Source organism: Tympanuchus pallidicinctus, unplaced genomic scaffold (genome assembly GCF_026119805.1).
Source record: "Tympanuchus pallidicinctus isolate F22 unplaced genomic scaffold, pur_lepc_1.0 scaffold8, whole genome shotgun sequence".
Lineage (NCBI taxonomy): Eukaryota > Metazoa > Chordata > Aves > Galliformes > Phasianidae > Tympanuchus > Tympanuchus pallidicinctus.
Window position 1 is genome coordinate 52,299,820 of NW_026294802.1, and position 19,103 is coordinate 52,318,922.

Sequence of the window (19,103 nt, forward strand, 5' to 3'; positions counted from 1 at the left end):
GCTGTCCGAGGTGCTGAAGTCGGGGGTGACTCCGGAGCTGTCCGAGGTCCTGAAATTGGTATCCGGAGTGACTTCTGGTCGCGGTGCTGACGCTTTGGCTCCGGTTTGACTCCGGTTCTCCCACTCGCCCCCCCCCCCCCCCCCTCCTTCCCGCCCCCCGGATCCCCCCCGGCGCTGTCCGAGGTGCTGTCGGGGAAGGGGGGCGCCGCGGCGGCCCGAAGGCTCCCACCCCCTCCGCCCTCCCCTCGCCCTCCCCGTTGATTTCTGGATCATTAAGTGGTTAAGGCGCTGCGGAGCCCTCACTATCGATCACTGCCTCCCCACCACCGGCTGGCAGCCCCCAGCCCCGCGGCTCCGGGCAAGGGTGGGGTGGCCGGGAAGGGGCCCCGGGTGAGGTCGGGGTCCGTCTCCCCCCCCCCTCCCCACCCCCTCGGCGGCCAAAGTTTGACTCTGCCTCCCTCTCCCCCCTCTCCTGTCTGTCTGTCTGAGTGCAGCTGGGCGCGATGCTGAAGACGGAGCAGCCCTGGATGTAACACGCGGCGCCTCGGAGAGCCCTGCAGCAATTGTTGCCCGGATCTCAAGCTGAACTTCGCTCTATTTTTTTTTTTTTTCCCTTTTAGATTTTTTTTCCTTTTTTTTTTTTTTTTTTTTTTCCTTTCGCTTTTTGTTGTTGTCGTCGCCGTTATTGTTAATTACCAACCCGCTTCCGCCGCGCCCTCCCCGCCAATGCCTGTGTGAGCGCCGGCACCTTGCGGGGGCCATGGAGGGCTCCACCGGCTTCGGGATCGACTCCATCCTCTCGCACCGAGCCGGCAGCCCGGCCGTGCCCAAGGGGGACCCGCTGGTGGGCGACGGCCGCTCCCCGCTGGAGCTGAGCCCCCGCTCGGAGGGCAGCAGCGGGTGCCCCTCTCCGCGTTCTCCGGAGGCGGCGGTGCGGCCGGGCCTGGACGCGCACCTGCAGCCGGGGCAGCTCTCGGCTCCCTCCCAGTCCCGAACCGTCACCTCCTCCTTCCTCATCAGAGACATCCTGGCCGACTGCAAACCCCTGGCCGCCTGCGCGCCTTACTCCAGCACCAATGGACCTCACGGCGGGCAGGAGGCGGCGGGCAGGATCCCCACCAAACCCGGAGAGGACTTTAGGGAGAAAATGGAAAAAACCACCAGCAGCTCCTCCTCTGACTCCGAGTACAAAGGTAAGAGCAGCGCAGCCTTTTGCGGGGCCCCGGAGATAAAAGGGTGGGGGGAACCGGGGTACCCCCGCAATTCGAGCGGGCTCGGCATCAACTTGGGGAAACTTCGGGAGGGAATGGGGCCGTGCGCGGCGCGGGGCCGGGGGCGCCCGGGGGGTTCGCAGTGCCAGGTTCCGCGGACAGAATTCGGTTCTTTCGTTCCTATCCGCGGGGAGAAAGGAAGGGAGAACCGCCAGGGAAAAAAAAGCGAGGAAAATACAAGAAAAGAAATAATAATGCTAAATGAAATAATCACGGGTTTTGCCGGGTATTTCCCCTGCTCCGGTAAGAAACGAATAAGAAAAGCCGGCGAGGTTGGATCCGATTTGTATTATCGGTGTTACTCCCGGTGTTGTTTTGGAGATGGTTCGGAAAGGAGCACGGCAGCCCCAGGCTGCGGGGAAGCGGCTGCGGCCTCTCGGGCCCCCACAGCCTCCGCCCGGGCCGAGAGGAACGGGAGCAGCACGGGGGGGGGTCGGCATCGACGATCGCCCCCCCGGAACCCGTTCTGCCGGCAGCCCCCGTTCTTCTCGCTCTCATCGCCCCAGCAAAAACAAAACAAAACAAAAAAACAAAAAAACAACACTTCCAACCGGAAAAATTGTAGGGCCGGGGGGGCGGCCCCGAAGAGCCCCGAAACGCCGGGAGGGCTCCTCGTAGTGATCGAGGGTCGGGGCCGGGGCTGGGAGTGAGCGGGGGGGCAGCGGGGATCGGCACCGGCGCTGCGAAGGGATCGAAAACGGCCGCGATCCTCCCCGCGGATCTTGAGTTTGTTTGTTTGTTTGTTTGCTTTTTTGCTGGGGGAGGGGGGGGAAGATGGTTTGGTTTTGTTTGGTTGGTTTGGTTTATAGTTTTTTTTGTTTGTTGGTTGGTTGTTTCTTTTTGGGGTGGGGAGGAAGAGGCTGTTTTTTTGGGGGGGTTCTTTACGCTTCCTGAATTGTCCCCCCGCAATTCTCGCAGCCTTTATCCCCTTTCCCAAAAAAAGGGCCGAGCCTGGAAAAAGCGAGAGAGGAAAGGAGGGAGGAACGGAGCGGGGCCGTCTGCAGGCGGGGAGAGAGTTTAAATGGGGGGAACCCTGCTTAAACAGGGGAGAAAACACCGCTGTCATGGGGAAAAAGCCTTAGTTAAACGGAGTGAAAACTCTGCATACATGGAGGTAAAAACCCTGCTGGAATGGGAGAAAGCCTTAAAAAACAAACAAACAAACACAGAATAAATACGTTTTAACTAGGATTAAAAACAGCGCCCGATTGGAGTTGAAAGTCTTCGCGTAAATGGGGCAGCAGAGGAGGGCCGCAGCTCCTCCGACCCCTTTTTGTCACTTCGGACATCACCTTTCTCGGCCAACCCCCCGGGTTCGCGCACGGAGGGGCAGCGCGGGCGCCCAGAACCCGGAACGGCCCGAACCCCGCAACTCAGATCCGTGCTTTTCTCCTTATGGCAGCTCGGAGCGGCCGGGGCACAAAACACGGAGCCGCCCAGGGAACTTTTTTGGGAGCTCCAGGGGGGCGGATTTACTTTTCCCGGAGTGTGGTGGAGAAACTCCGCGAAACTTTGGGACGGACCCGGACCCCCCATCCCCGCTGCCCTCATCTTCCTTCCCCCCCCCCCCCAGCTCGCTGTGCCCGCTCGGCCGGAGCGGAGGGTTCCGGCTGAAGGCTTTCGCTCCCCGGTGGCTCAATTAACGGGATTATTGTCTTCCTACAGAGAGGCATCAGCTCGCGGCCCGCGCAGCCCCGGCCCCACCAACCCCCACCGCCGGGAAATTTAACATAAACCCGCAAACACCCGCGGACGCCGATTTCTGCCACCTAATCCTTCGGGAGGGGGTGAGGGAGGGCACGGCGAGCACCAACACGGATTCTTTCTTCCCTTTTTTTTATGATTATTTTGTTTTCTTTCTGTTCATTTTAAGCTTTTTCCCTCCCCCGTTTTCTGATTTTTGGTTTCTTTTTTTAACGTATGTTTTTCCTCTCTGCTGTTTTCCTGTTTCTCGTTGATGTTTCGCAGCGTAAATCCCCTCCGGTGTGCGCAGCACCGGTACCAACCGCGGCCCCTCGACCTCTCGTTAGAGGCTAAAAAACGGCCCAAGCGGGGTCATCCCGCAGCATTTCGTTGTGAGGCTCCGGGAGGCCGAAGGCTCCGGGCCCGGAGACTTTTCTCTCTAAACATACGTTGCCTCAGCATCTTTATTTCGGGGTTGGGTTTGTTTGGGGATTTAAAAATGGTTTAAATAGAAATTAAAAAAAAAAAAAAAAAAAAAAAGGAAAAGAAAAGAGATAAAAGGAAAGGGAAAAAAAAAATAATAAAGGAAAGGAAAAATTAAAAAATGTGGGAAATGTATTTAAATAAGGAAGAGAAAAAGCGACCTGCGGGGTTTGCTGCCTGCCGGGCGGAGCGGCGCAGTTGGGGCTCCGGCGGCCCAGGCAGCACCGCACCGCACCGCAACGCGAGGCCCCGCGGATTCGAATTGAGGGAACTGCGGGACAAACGCTGCGGGAATCCGCGCGGTGCCCGAACTCTCTGCTCCCGTTTGTTGCTACCGCGCTTTGCCGCTTTCTTCTGAGCGCGTTTCCAGTCCCTTCCTGTCCTGACTCGGCCTCTCTTCCTTCCTCTCGGCCCAGTGAAAGAAGAAGGGGACCGGGAGATTTCCAGTTCCCGGGACAGCCCCCCGGTGCGGCTGAAAAAGCCTCGCAAAGCCCGCACCGCCTTCACTGACCACCAGCTGGCCCAGCTGGAGCGCAGCTTCGAGAGGCAGAAATACCTGAGCGTGCAGGACAGGATGGAGTTGGCCGCCTCCCTCAACCTCACCGACACGCAGGTGAAAACGTGGTACCAGAACAGAAGGTAAAAACGCACCGCTCGTCCCCTCCCGCCTCACCGCGTCGGGCCCCGTCCTGCCCCTCTCCCGGCCCCGCAGCCCCGAGCGCAGCGGTTCTGCATCCCGCACCGCCCCGCCCCGCAACCGGGGGGACGCGCACCCCCAGCCCCAGCCGGCGGAGAGCAGCGGGCTTCCAGCGAAACACAACAGCATAACACATCGGCCCATTAATAATAGATACCAATTACTGCTTTGGGCATCAATAATTAACACCCCTTACAGTAATTACACAATTATTATTATGATGAATAATTTACCGGGGGAAATAGGTTTAGCGCTTCAGCGACGAAACCGTAAAAGGGTTGAAGACATTTGACGGCTCCGACTGATTCACCCAGACGGCCCCGTCGGCGCTGTCCCCAAACCCGACGGAACGAGGGACACCCCCCCCCCCGACCACTCTCTCCCCCCACATTTTAACCCTCTCCCCCTCCGATTTCAGCCCCACTTCACGCTCTGCAATGCCCGGCGGCTTTGCCAACCCGTCGGGGCTTTTAGGCGGTGTGGGGACGGCGCGGTCTATGCGTAAATTTAAGAGATATATACGTACACGTACACACGCACCCACACATACAGATCGCAAACGAATGCACAGCACCGACACCGCGGTTCTTCCCGGCAGCGTCACTCCCGACCCCAGGGGCGGCCCGGAGCGCTCCGCGCTGATTTAGCAGAGCTGCGGTGCCGGTTCTGCGCATCGCCCCGCGGTTCGGTGCCGGCGGAGCTGCCCGGTGCGCGTCCCGCACGAGATGCACCCAACGCGGTGCGGGATTCGTTACCCGCGGGCTGCGCACCGGGAAAGGTGGACCGTATCGGTAGCGGTTTGGAACGCGGTGATTTGTATCGCGGCCGCTTTAGGGCTCCCGTGCCTCCGGGCTGCCCGGGGACAGCTAAATCCTCTCGTCCCTTTAATGAGGGCTACGTCCCTCCATCCCATCCCATCCCGGACGCCCCGGGATCCAGCAGCAAGGGAGCAGAGCCTGAGAGAAGAGGATACGCAAGGGCGGGGGGGAAAGAAAAGGGAGCGTCCTTCAGAGCATCCCCATCCCTGACCCCCCTGTCTCGGCTTGTCTCCCCTCCAGGACCAAATGGAAAAGGCAGACGGCGGTGGGCCTGGAGCTGCTGGCCGAGGCTGGCAACTACTCAGCCCTGCAGAGGATGTTCCCCTCGCCCTACTTCTACCCGCAGAGTTTGGTCTCCAACCTGGACCCCGGCGCCGCCCTCTACCTGTACCGCGGACCCAGCGCTCCGCCCCCGGCCCTACAGAGACCTTTGGTGCCCCGCATCCTCATCCACGGACTGCAGGGCGGCAGCGAGCCCCCCCCGCCCCTACCCCCGCTGCCCGGCGTTCTGCCCCGGGCCGCGCAGCCCCGGTGAGCCCCGGCCCCGATCCCCGGGCGTGGGGGGGGGGCCGGAGAGGGCCAGCCCAGCCCTGGGGCCTCGAGCAAGCGAAAGACTCCCGCTTCCCCCCTACATATAAATATATATATATATATAAACGAGACCCCCCCCCCCTCCTCACACACACACGCACACACACCACCTTTTTTTAATATATGAAGTACGAAAGAACAGAAAAAGCCGCCTCCCTCCTCAACCCGGAGGCTCCGGGACTGCGGCCGCTTTACTCCGTTGTGCCCTCGGGGGGCAGCGATGTGGGTCCCTCCCCAGCCCCCCGCCCAATCCGAGGCTGCACCGGGGTCACGGGGAGGGGCTGCCCGGGGGGGAGGAGGGGGTTGGAAGGCTTCTTTCCAAGCAATTGCCCGGCCCGAACCCCAGTACGGCCGGAGCCGGGGAGGCCCCTCCCCAACCGTCCCGGCTCCGTTCCGGGATCGGGAAGAACCAGGGGGTACCGAACCCCAACCTCTGCCGCAACGACACTTTGGGAGCTCCGTAACAGGAACAAAAAAAATAATAATAATAAGGAAAAAAAGGGGAAAAAAAAAAAAAAGAAGGGGGGGGGGGGGGGAAGGAAAAACACACACACAAAAAAAAAGAAAAAAAAAAAAAAAGAAAGAAACAAAAAGCGGCGAATGTAAATACGGTGCGCAAAATGTATATGAATTATTTATTTGTGAACCCTGAGGGCGTATTTGTGTAAGTGATGCTTTGTCCGTCTGTATCCCGGGGCCGGCCCGGCCGGGGCGGGGGGAGCTCGGGGGCAGCTCCCGCTTCCGTCACCCCCTTTTTTAAATGTGAAAATAAACTTCTTTACACACGAACGGCTCCTGCCTGCGCCGGGCTTTCTGCCCCCCCCCCCCCCCCCCCTCCTCGGGGGAAAGCGGGGTTCGCTCCCACTGCCGGCATCCGCCCGGTGAATTATTAACGCTAATCTTAAGCGTATAATTGCCTAAGTGCTTTAAATGATCGCTTTGGAAAATGGATTGTTTCCACCCTTGAAAAGTGTCGCTCAGATGGTTGAGGCCGTGGGCCAGGCAGCTGCTCCGGGACAGCCGGGCAGCGGCTCTCGGGCTCCGGGAGCCGACAGATGGGCTGCGGGTTGCGGTCGGCCCCGAACCCCCCCCCCGCCTCCCCCTCGAATCAGAGCAAAACTCCGCGCCTCTCCCCGCCCCGTCCCCGGAGCTTTGGGTTGGGGGCTCCGAGAAATGCGCGGCCACGCTCCGAGCGGAGAGCCCCGGCTTTTGTGGCCGGAGCGGATCCTTTGCATGTGAATGGGGGAGTTTGGTAAATCCCCGAACCTCGGCGAGGAGGAAGAATTGGGGGGGTTGAGAGGGCAGGGGGGGGGTTTCTCCCAGCTCCGGGTTAATGAAGTGGGAAAGGAGTCTTTCAGAGCGCCCTGCAAACAGCCCCCTCCGCGGGCAACAAACCCCGTCCCCAATCCGACATGGATTGACTTAAACCCAGGGGATAAGTGCTTTAAATTAATCTCATTGAATAAGAATGAGGCCCAAACAAAACTCTTTAAAATCATATTAAAAATCGATCAAAGGACAACTTGCAGTGGGTGTGCTTTCCGCGGGGCGAAAGAGAAGGCGAGGAGCGGGCAGGCAGCCTTCCTCCCATCCGCACAGCAGGAACGCGAATCAAAGGAGCTATCTAAGATTTAATTGTCCTTGTAGCCGCGGCTGATTCCTCCACCGACATTAACGAAGTACAAGGCTTCGTTACACGTCGCTAATTGCGGTATCCCAATTTGCCTTTTCGCATCTGGAAGGGTGGTGGGTTCGAGGGACCTCCCGGCAGCCAAACAAAGGCAGCTCCCAAAGAGAAAAGGGTTGGGAGAGGTGCTGTGCGCGGTGGGCTCTGCTCTGAGAGAGGCATCGGCCGTGGGGGAGCTCAGCGCCCCCTGTGCAGACCCAGGATCCCCAAATCTATTCCTGACTGCCGACCCCTCCTGGCCCCATAGCCTCAACCGGGGCATGGGAAGCAGGTGAAGGCTGAGAGCTGCTTTGCCAACACACTGAGAGACACACAAATGGAAGGAAACCACCAGAAGTGGTTTTAGCTGCTGTTTTACTGTTCTGTCTGAATGCAGGCGATGCTACACCAAAATGGAGAGCTCAGAGCTGCTCCAGTCCCCTCACCGTGCTGATGGAGGACATTAACTAACATAGCAGAGAGGTTCTGTTGCTTTCTCCCCTAATCAGTGACCTCAGCACAGGGTGCCTGGTGTCTGACTGCTCAGCTGTGCCCTCCACATTGAGGTCCCTGCTCTGCTTTTCCCTCTCCCAAAGCTTCCACACTCAGGGTGCTGCAGGGCAAGGAGTCCGGCCTGATGGAGCATAGGATGTGAGCTTCCATTGCTGGGAAGGACAAGGAGCCAGAAGGAGAAGCAGCAGGGAAGGCAAACCCACATTTGCAGAGGAGCTCAAGGAAGGCTCCATAGTGCTGCCGTTACAGACCCAACTTCATGCTGCAGGACAACCAGGTCCTGCTTGTCACCACCACCAGAACCAACCTGCCTGAAAGCCAACAGTCACCTGAGGCCTTGCTTCCACTGAACACCTCAGTGAGCCAATCTAACTCTTGAGCTCCCCAGCCCAAACCCCGCAGCACGCACACATACCTCAGCGCTGCGTCCAACTGCCAGCGCAGCTCAGACACACCACCATGCAGCTCCTCCTGGTCTGGGTGCAGAGCTGCAGTTTGGCCCCATGTCCAGAGCCCTGGCTTGTTAAGGGGGTGTGGAGCACAAATGAACTGCAAACAGGTAGCTAAGTTCTAGCTGAATTAGGGGAGGTACACGGATAAAGGCTGCTCAAGTGTAAATAAGGGCAGAGTTGCTGCCTCAGCTACAGCTTCCTGCACTTTGGCTCTGAAGTTTAAGAGCAAACCAGCTGTGCTTAGCTTCAGGTGAGCCCACCACCTCTAAGACTTTCTTTTTCCTGTTAACAATCTCCTCCTCCTTTCCCTAACTACCCTGTTAACCCAGAGCCCCCTGCTAACAAACATGAAGCTGAAAACACATCATCACGTTATTCATCATTGTTCGTGAGGTTCCCATGCCCACTTCATGCCAGCAGCAGTGCAATGTCCTGGAGTCTCACTGATGTGCTGATGGCCATGGCTGCTGTTAGTGTGAATCGACCAACAGTCTCCATTGACTCGTATTTAACAGTGAGCCAGGAGCTCAGGTGCTCTCCCCTCATGCACAAGATCACTTCTTCCCAAACTTACTCTCTGCTTTGCCCTCTCTGAGTCATTTTCATCCTCAGGGGTTTCTTTTCTGTTTTCTAAGCTGACATTTGGCTTAGACCTGATTGCTCTGCCAAGCAGTAATCACAGAGTCACGTGGGTTTTGTTCTTATCTTAATCTAATAAATATTATTAATTTTTCTCTCTCTCTGCAAAAATACAATTAATGTTTTGCTTGAGTCCTTTTAACATCTTTCTTAAGCAGTCAGAAAAGTGCTGCAGTAAAATCAGCGTTCTGTTTGGTAATTGCCTGGGAGGAAAGGAGAAGCATTTTGGATCTCAAGAGTTGCACTCACTTGAGAAATTAAATACTTTCGGACTGATTTATTCCCTCCTACAGCCTTTAGCATGACTCACTACAAGCCAACAGGAGGTGCCCTCAATTCTGTATTCACAAAGTGGGTTTTGTTCTCGTGACTTTGTCCCCTTCTGCTGCTGGATTGGAACCCCCTCTGGCCCCACGTTACGCCGATGGGCTGCGCTTTGTCCCCACCCTGGAGGAAGGCTCAGGACTGCTGGGGTGCTGGGAGCAGCACGGTGAGGTGGGTGAGCACCTGTAGGGCTTTGCAGTCTCCTGCTTGGAACCCTGCTGGCCCCACACAAACTCCTGACCCACCGGAGCTCAGTCTCCCCATGCTGGGCAACGGGGAACGAGTGCCATCCTTGGTGTGTTCAGGATCACACCGTGTCCCTTTTCTCAGTCAGTATTGGTTGATGAGAGAAGGAAGAATGAAGAAAAAAAACCCAAAAAACCACACATGGTAAAAGCACAAAATGAAAACTGTTGGCTTGGGACACACTGAAATGAAGCACAGTGCGAGGCCTAGCCAAAGCAGGGAGAACCTTGAAAGCCTGGCTTAGCAGTGGGAAGCGTTAGCAAGGCTCTGCAAAGGCTTTCATGTTCAGAGAGGTGAGACATTTCATACATATTCTGCATTTCATAATTAGGGATGACAATACGCTGCAGGCAAGGAGAAGTTTGGAGATTGCTGGATTCCACTCTGGCTCCTTCCTACGGTGACAACGTTTGTTCCCAAACTCAGACTTTTGACATGAAGTTCTGTGCCCATGAGCTCTGCCCCAAAGGGACCGTGTGTCATCACACTGAAGAGCTCTCCACAAGCAGACCAATTTCACTGAAACTGGGGATGCTGCTGGGAGGTGGCAGCATTGGAGTAACGGTGTCCAGGGGCAGCTTCTGCCCCCGTGCACAGAGGGAGGGTGGCAGCAACTCTGTTACCTGTAACAGGAGCAGAGTATCCTCTTGGACAGCAGCAGGGGAAGCAGCAGCCTCCTCTCCCTCCTCCTAAACGTGCACCTTGAACACCTTCTCCACCACTGCTTCTCTGGCTAAAAATAAGCAAGCAAACAGGTTGTAGAGTGTTTCTATGGGTCCTTTACATAGGAAAGTCTCCTTTTTGAACATGCTTGTCTCACCCTGAGGTTACACAGACACCACATTTCTCAGAAAACCATAATTAAACTCTTTTATTTTTCTCGCAAAATATCACCTTAGAAACAAGCTGCATCCTCAGGAAGCCACATATAATTGCAGCAGTGCAACAGGACACGTCTGGATTCAATTCCATTTGGAACTATGGGATAAGAAGGAGGAGGTCAGCATCCCCAAGACCCCTCCCCATTTTGCCTGACAAACTGAACCACGTCAGTCAGTCTGGCAGACCGGCCTGACCTCTGGCTGAGGTACTCCAGCAGGTTGTGCAGCAAATGACTGGGAGGTCCTGGCTCACACTGGGGTCTTCTGGTCGCCAGTTTTTCTCTGTTTCTTCTTCTTCTTCTTCTTGACCTTGGATACACCACTGTCCATCCCACTGGAATATTCAGATCGCAAGAGCTCAGCCAGGCGATGTTTGCCACGAGTCTTCTTGAGAAGGTCAGACCTGGGCAGGAGGAAGAGAACAGGAATTAGATTTTGCTTTGCTCTGCTAGGTGGGTTACTTATTTTACAGCTGTGGAAAGTGACATTTGCGCATTAGCAGAAGAACAGCTTCCTTTTCTTGAGGCTTGATTTGAAATTCCGTCTCATGCAAAATTAGATATTGTTGTGACAGGTTTTCACAAAGGTGGCAAAATATCATGCCGTTTTTAAAAGCAAGCCTTTGTTCTGTACAAATGCTCTTGCAGGGGTGGTGGGGAGAAGGAGGGAAGGTTGTGCTGAAGGCTGATGAATTAGGTGACACAGCAGTTTGAAAACTGTAATAATAATGAAAAAGACTAAGAGCTCTAAGACACCGAACAATGGAAGCATTTTACAAACAGAGCTGAAATCCATAGCTTGAAAGCAAAAATCCCAAACAAACAATCAACAAAAAATGATTTCAAGAGTGTAAGACAGCAGACTCTTCCCTTGCACTGTCCTGCAGACATCACATGCACCTTGCAGCACTCCCTCTCCAGAGACCAGCTTTTGCAAGGGAAGCCACATTCTGCCCAGCCTCTAAACTCCGACCTGGATCTCCCTGCAGCCCTAAACTGCCAGCTATAAATATAAAAACCCCACTCAGCATTTTTCTACCACAAGTTCTGCCACTGTCCTTCTCTGTGACCTTGGGCAAATTTCCTCCTTGTTGCTGCTCCCTCCCTCTTATCTATCTGAACTGCAGCCTCTTCAGCACAGGACCATTGTTCCCAACAGCATTCCCACAGTCCTGGGCACGAGGGGACATCCATAACTACTGGGTCTGCACATCCCACTCTTTGGTTTATTGCAAAGACCAGAACCAGATCTCAAACCTTTCCTCAGAAGTAAACAGGGGTCCACCTAAGTAAAAGAAGGAATACAACAGAAGCTCCATATGCACTCCAGCACGCATCATTAATAACACAGGAACCTCAGCAGTCCTAAAGCCACACAGCACTGCTTCTCACAGCACCTTCAGGTGTGCAGAACCATGGTGGGGACCACAGAACCTTGGCTGCAGCAACAGCTGAACTCATTCATTAGGCCCAATGTGAAAGGAAAGGAAGGGAAGGAAACACTTGTCTATCTGGGATATTTGCTCGCCCCTTTTCCACATCTCATTTTCCATCCCTGTGTAGTTCCCACAGCTGGACTGCGTTCAAGAGGAAGGCTCTGAATGGTAAGAAGGATGGTGTGATGATTACTGCTGTAAGATGGTTTCTCTAGCATATAAAACCTGGAAGACAGGGGAGAGAAAACTGCTATTTTTGGTGCAGCCTCCATTCTCTCACTAATTTAAGACCCAAACTCTGTGCTGGCAGAAGGGTTAGAGACTGGACATAGTAGAGAAATAAGGCACACAGCCACTGCCTATTTTGAAACCAGAAGAAACTAAGGGAAAAAGACAGAATCAGCTCCAGTGAAGCAATTATGCTGCTGGTAAAGCCCTACCTACAGTACCTCCACAGATGCACCTTGTCAAACTGCCTTCCTACACCTACGTGGCACTGCTGCACAGAGGGGCTCCAGGGGGTGCAGGCACAGCACCAGTGCAAGATGTGCCCTCAGCCACCCAGCAAAGCTGGAGTAACTTTGTAGGGTACCTCTGCAGCTGCATTCCCTGCCCAGACCCCTCCATCACTTGACAAAGTTTCTATTTGACACTTTTGGTGTGTCCCCAAATGTTTACCACAGTAATTCAGGGTTACCAAGCAACAGTTCCATGTTGTTGAGTAAACTGATCTATCTGCTGCAAAAGGACAAGCAATCCACCAGTAGCTGCCAGGCTGAATTTCAGCTCAGCAGGGAGGTTGTCCAACACTTTATTATCAATCAGGTGAAATCATTGCCCAATTAGTAAATCAATACCTCCTGCTGGGGTGATCAGCTGTACACCGAAAAATAAGGATGTAGGAGGGAGGGGGGGGCAAAAAGAGAGGCTTGCCCCTCTAACGAGTGCCACAAAAATCAATGGAGCTGTGCTGTGGAACCTGTGCTGATCACTGAAAGCAGAAAAACAGCTGTCAAGGCCTCGATTAACCACAAGATGTAAGAGGCACCAGCAACAGTGACAGGCTGTAGTGACAGCACGCAGGGAAAGTGCACCAGGTCAGGATCCTCGTCCAGATCCTTAACCCTTCTGTGCTGCTGCTAACTCTGCATTCCCTTCTCTGCTCAACTGGCCAAAGTCTCCAGGGCTCTGCTAGAGGAGCCAAGCTAACAAGGAAAGGTGCCCTGTGGTCATGACACAAAGCCCAGGAGAATGGAGAGAGACCTCAGCACTCAACTCTGAGCATCCTTGGGCAAAGTATTTAACCTCTTTGTCCTTCGTGTCCATTCTCCCATCTCATAACCCAGGATGTCTGTATTTCCCAGTTGCCGAGGGCTGGAGTGATGCTAATTGAACAGAGCTGTGTGGCAATGCCTGGCAAAAAGCTGCACACAACGGCTGGAAACGTAAGACACATTTGCAACACAGACAGAACCCATGTTCCCATCACTGGATAAACACATGGATTGTCAGCATCTCTTTCTGTGATCTCATGTCTAGATATCATGCTGTATTGAGCTCTAATGAGAACACATCATGTTGATAACGGGCAGAGAAATCCACAGCCCTTTAAATTCCTCCTTCCAAACCAGAGTCAGTGTTTTGGTGGGGAGCTACAAAACACTGAAACGAAGGGGAGCTTGCAGAGAAAAATAAGAAATAAAAAAAATCACTAATGATTGACCATCTCGATGTGCTACGGTGCCAAGATTTCAGCAGGGCTTAAAAGAGAAAGGAAGGCTCAAATGGATGAGAAAATAGCTGGTTTTATTAGCTGGGGAAAAGCAAGACAGGAAGAGAGAAACTGTAACTCAGAAAATGAAACAGCCCCAACGTGCACATTAGGAGCAACTTATCCCTGCACACAAGTTATTTGACTTCCCTGTGTCACTGTCCGCAGTGACCAGCTGCCCAGCCTTCCACCCAAAGGAAATCCTAACAATTTTGGATTGCAATTCCTTTCAATTCCATAATTCAATTCACTGCTCTGCTTCAGAGCATCATAAAAACAAAACAAAACAAAAAAACATCCATGCAGATCTTTGTTGACATAAAAAAAAACAAGCAAAAAACCTCCTGTCATGACTGCAACACGTGTGTTCAAATCATAGAATCACTGAGGCCGGAAAAGAACACTCAGATCATCCACACCAACCACAACCCATCACCACCATGCTTACTAAACCTCATCGTGGATGGGGAGATTCTCACACATTCAGGTGTGAAAGGACCGAGGGACAGCGCTAAGAAAAGGACTGAGCATCTGAAGCCATTTTTGATTTTCATGCCAAAATCCCAGTCTGTGCATCACAGTGACATATCTGCCTCACTGCAGAGCTGAATCGCAAGCTGATCTCTCAACTAAAAGCTCCCACAGCCAAAGCACTGCACCCACGTGTGTGTGGTTACTCAGACATCACTCGATGGTTGAGAAGATGCTTCTTTTTACCTAAATGAAGAGCATGCTTTTTCTTCTCCTTCCTCTCGGTCACTACTGCTGGCTGTTCCTTTGTCTTGAGCTCTGTGGAATGCTGGTGTGATGCAGTGCAGCAAGTGTGACGACCTTTAGCCAACTTGCAGCATCTGCAGCAACCAAGGGTTCCCAAATTGCTTCAGCTGAGAAAGAGTAAAAAGTTCTGACGCACAGTCCCAGAACTCATGGTGTGTCTTTGGAGGAGACTGAGGTAGGTTGTTTCATTTATCAGAAGGCATTTCAACATGGAACGCGCCATCAATCTGCCTGACAGCATCTCCAGCAGCTCTCTGAAACTGTGCCAGCAGCAGAGCTGGGTTACCTCTGGGCCAAGGCTGCTGCAACACCTGCTTTTTCTACTTACAGAGCTGGACGAACCATCTGCAGCCAACGCAACCCTGCTTGCGTTGGTTTCTCCATTGCTGTTTTTAGTGGAGCGGGGGCAAGAAATTCATCAGCAATCCTACACTGCTCCCAACAGACAGACTAGGGCCTCTCATCTGCTGATACAAACACTGCCTTGAGCAGAATGCACATAATTATCACTTGGTCAGATCGAGCATCAAGTGCTGTTGCAGCAGTCAGAGTAGAGCAGTGTCCACATTGAGAGAGCCAAACAGTAAAGTTCACTGCACACCAACCAAAGTCGATTATTTCAGCTGCACATAGAGACAAAACTGGATAACAATCTTGCAGCCAAAACCTTAAGGGCCTAACAATACTCATATCCAGAGCAATGCTGGTGTAATAATGATGTAAATCAACCCCCTCAAACAGAGCCATCTGTGTGCCTTACGTTGATCCCATATTACCTGAGCTTCAACTTAACCTTGGAGTAGAGGGGATTTTCACCTTAGTTTTTATATATACATTTTTAAATGCAGATGCTGCAGCAGCAATGACTATATTTAATATTCAATCTTTCTGAGCTTTCCTGCAGCAATGAGTTCCACAGAATCCATTGAACTTCAGGACTTACCTCTTTCTTTGTAATGGCACGAGTTCACAAACCAGGCAAATTAAGTTGTGACTCCCCATTATGGTGAAACTCTCTGGCTTCCAGAGAGATCAATAGGGAAAAGAAACAGGCCACCAGTACCCCACAGAATCCCATAAAATCCTGCTGATTCACAGTGCAAAACGCCGAGCAGCACAGGGAGGCTTGGGGGAATGGCAATAGGTCCTCAGCATCTGCATTGTGAAGGAGTCAAAAGACATGTCTATTGGGCACGTCAGCTGCTTCCTGTGCAAGCTGCCTCTCTGCAGTGAGTGAAAGACAGTTAATCCCTCAATGGAAGTGGGATCAGCTTCCTTGCATCTACCCTTCAGTAAAAGCACGAGCCCAGGCACTTACTAAGCTGATGTACTGTAACTCAATATACAGTATCTGGTTTATGTGGCTTACATAAATACAGCATTCCAACTTCCAAAGAATTCACAAGCACGTGATTTTGCCATCCTGACTGGGTTTTCCAAAGCCTGCTATGGCTAAGGGGACAGTTTTGCACAAAAAGATTAAGAAAAAACAAACCCATGGAAGTTTTATACACTTGCTCATAGAGGGCTGCTTCCACATTCCAGCACTGAACCATCACACACCTGGCTGCCACGTCTTCCTGTCCCACCTTCCCCAGCCAGGCTCCCTAAGGAGGCACTAAGCGCAAAAGGAGACTTCAAAAGAAACAAGGACAACTTTTCTTTGTCCTCTTAAGGAAACATTTAATGATTGCCTTTACTTTCAACTGTTCCTTCTTCTCTGGGCAGGTGCTGAGAGATGAGGCCTTAGTGAGCAGACTGATTAAAACAAGTATCAGATGTTTGGAGACAATGTGTAATACAACCAACACTCACGGTACCACGTGAGAAATACAATTAAAAAGATTGCCCCGTGCCTACAGTGCTATCATTTCAAGCCCCACACATTACAATTAAAAACCATTTATGGCAGTCTAAATTCTACTCTCTGCTATGTCAGTGTGAACTCGAAAGCAATCCTCTGCAAATGAACAAAGCTATCTTGGATTTATGTTAGCAGATACTGAATTTGAATCTGTATTCACCTTTTTTCTAAGCTGTCCCTTAAATACTAATATACCTTTTTTTTTAACCAAAGTTAATTAGAACTAAGTTTCACAGGCAATAACAGTTGCATGACAATGGAGTATTTTTGCAGCATTTTAGCTTCCCAGATGTTCTCAGGTGTCCTGGAGCTTGAGCAGTGACAAACCCGTGCAAAGTCTGCCCACTTGCCTTGAGCTGCAATTGTATGACCCATGTGCAAATGAGCTTTCACATCACTCTGACCATTTGTTCCAACGCCTCCACATCCCCCAACCCCACGCATCCTGTGCCTGAACTACCTACTGTATCTTGAGCTTGTCTGTACTATAATAGGATGAAGACTTGGGGAGGAGGAATGCTGTCTAGAAGAGGTGCGTAACAAGGGAAAAAGTAGCTCTAACAGAATAGCAACATCATAGGAACACAGAGAGGCATTGTTGCAGGCCAAGTAATCCTGTGACACGCTACTGTCAGTCATAGCTCGACACCCTGCTGGGCCAGCAAGACATCAAAGCCCACCCCATACCATCTTACATGCTCTTTATCAGCTAATCAGGCTATTCTTCCTGAAATAAAGCTCCGTTAAATCCCCCCTCACAGGGGCATTCCCATCCTGTTGCCCATCTGCTGGTGAGGGTCAGCTGAAGCAGGAGGCAGATCGGTGCTCTGTCCCTGGTGGCTTCTCAAAGCAGGACAATGCTGTCTCTGACTTTCTATTTTAAAATCCTTTCCCCATTCTTTCTTCCTTTTTTTTTTTTTGTTTTTCCTCCCCCCTCCAAAATACATACATGTGCAAGAGATGTCACCAGCCTGGGAACAATTAAGTGGATTAGTGATTTAATTGCATGGCTAATGGGGTTTGCAGCAACAATTACATGGAAGGAGTCACAACTGATACCAGGAAAAGAAAGATTTTTCTTCCTTTGAATTATTGCAGTGATTTTACAGGCAAGCCAGAAGTCTGCAGTCCGCTGTCGTGTTGGGGAAGACTGCAAGAGCTTAATGTTATGATCTCAGAAGGGAGGACTATTTGTCTTGTGGAACCACCTCAAAGCAACTAGGGTGAGAGGTACCGAGCATTTTCAGCTCCATCTCAGGGAGAGGAGACCACCTGGGGCTTTACTCCTGCAGGTTTGACAGGGAATCTCAGATTCCTGATGCAGGAAAGGCACACCTAGGAGACTGGAACAGATGTAAGACAGGGGAGAATAACTGGTATTTGTCAAGGCCAGGAAGGAAGAAGTGTATTGTGAGATAAATCACCACTCACACTGCCTTGGATTACAATAAGGAGAACGGTCAAACTTGAAAAGGGAAAATACTCATTCCTCTGCATTTTCCTTGATGCTTTTATGGCTCCATATACCAACAGCAAGCAATTATGCACACAGCTTTGTCTGAGAGACTTTCCCTAGTCAGGGATGAGGGCAGAGATGCTACTGCAGTTGCTCCCAAGCCAGGAATCACAGATCTGTGTAGGACCGTGTGATTGGAAAGGAGGATGTGAATGGAAAATCCTGGCAGCTTCTACTGCAGAAATGTTTGGCTCCAACAGGACTGCTGCTGGAGCTCTATCACAACCACGGCCTGTGCAAGGCAGAGAACCACTCCAATATATGGGAAATCTCATGCTTCGCTCTGGAACAGTGCCTGTGCCCTTCCTGATCCTTCAAAGTAGTTCTGGAGTTAAGTATAAATAAATAAAAGTTAGGCTGCTTCTGCTTGTGTTTCAAGCATTAAAAATAACAGAAAAGGTGCAGCAAAACCCAGGCGAGTCCATGGAGGCACTGCTCCACACTTAACGCCATCCTTCAAGAAAAGATCATCTTTATCAGAAGCAAAACTACAAAGTGAGCTATTTATTATTATTTTTTTTTTAAACTAAATTCACATTCAAATGTTTAACCAAGCTGGTTTAATACACAGAATTTTTAGGCATTCTACAGCTGCTGGGGAAAAACAGAGAATTAAGCAATAGCTCAGAGCACAACCTAAGCCAATGGCTCAGCATGATTTAGCCTCTCAGCAATCACATATGAACTCCTGGAGCAACCACAAGAACTTCAGGGAGCAATGCATACCCTGGGTTGGCACATGGCATCCCTTGGCTTGAGAACATCAAACTGGCCTACCTTTTTGCTTTTAGTTTGGTTTTCTTCTTTGAGTTAGCAGTTGGAAGAGTAGTCAGGTTCTGGGGAGCATCTCTCAGGCCAAAGCTCTTGGCCACATGACCCAGGTGGATAGATTTGATGTGGAAGATGTGCTTGAGGCTTCTGGGATAGGCAGTGTAGGCACAAAGAAAAGACTGCAGTGCTGGGGAGAGAAAAAAAAAACAAGTGAATTCTGTTTGCTACTGCATCTTTATATATATATACTTAAAGATTCAGCTGTTCCAGCTGAAAGGACATTGGTCTTGTCCTTTGGGACACCTTCTGGTCAGCAGCTGGTGAATAAGGTTGGTATGTTAAAAATCTGTGAAGGTTGTATATAGCACTGGTACAATCCCATAAGGAGAAGAAAGGTGGTGAAGAAGGGTTAGGAACTGAAACAATACTACATTAAGTTGCATTATGTTTGCCTCTTGTAAGGATGCCCCTTCTGCCACAGAGGGCAATGTCTGCAGCACATCTCATATGAAGAGTTGCTGACATCAAAAGGTAGCAGAAAGGGGGAAACAGGGAATAGAGGGATAGAGGGATGAAGAAAGGGAAATGGAAGCATGGAAGTGGCACAGGAAGGCTCCTCCGATATTACAATCCCAGCAGTCCATGCATTTTTCACCAGTTACTAGATAGTCCCTTATAAATATATGAGAACCAGATGGATTTCCT

The 19,103-nt window shown here is 51.6% G+C and overlaps 2 protein-coding genes across 3 annotated transcripts in view; one reads left to right on the forward strand and one right to left on the reverse strand.

Moving 5' to 3' along the window:
- Nucleotides 1-224: 224 nt before the first annotated feature.
- Nucleotides 225-5,571, forward strand: BARHL1 (BarH like homeobox 1). Its single transcript, XM_052668272.1, has 3 exons — nt 225-1,193; nt 3,854-4,076; nt 5,193-5,571. Exons 1-3 carry the CDS (start codon nt 761-763, stop codon nt 5,485-5,487), a joined length of 951 nt encoding a protein of 316 aa, XP_052524232.1. The 5' UTR covers nt 225-760; the 3' UTR covers nt 5,488-5,571.
- A 4,668-nt stretch (nt 5,572-10,239) lies between these two features.
- Nucleotides 10,240-19,103, reverse strand: part of DDX31 (DEAD-box helicase 31) — a 42,589-nt gene continuing 33,725 nt past the window's right edge. The window contains exons 19-20 of one of the 2 annotated variants that reach the window (XM_052669445.1): nt 18,405-18,585; nt 10,240-10,667 (exon numbers count right to left, since the gene is read on the reverse strand). In XM_052669445.1, coding sequence (XP_052525405.1) covers nt 10,514-10,667; nt 18,405-18,585 — 335 coding nt within the window. In that variant the 3' untranslated portion in view covers nt 10,240-10,513. Of the gene's footprint in view, nt 10,668-18,404; nt 18,586-19,103 lie in introns of those variants that run through there. The other variant, XM_052669446.1, reaches the window with a different exon arrangement.

Bases quoted from the DNA above. Each gene is read 5' to 3' on its own strand.
- BARHL1 (XM_052668272.1), top strand. From the start codon at position 761: ATGGAGGGCTCCACCGGCTTCGGGATCGACTCCATCCTCTCGCACCGA. The intron at 1,194-3,853 runs GTAAGAGCAGCG...CTCTCGGCCCAG, and splicing joins CTCTGACTCCGAGTACAAAG to TGAAAGAAGAAGGGGACCGG. The intron at 4,077-5,192 runs GTAAAAACGCAC...TCTCCCCTCCAG, and splicing joins ACGTGGTACCAGAACAGAAG to GACCAAATGGAAAAGGCAGA.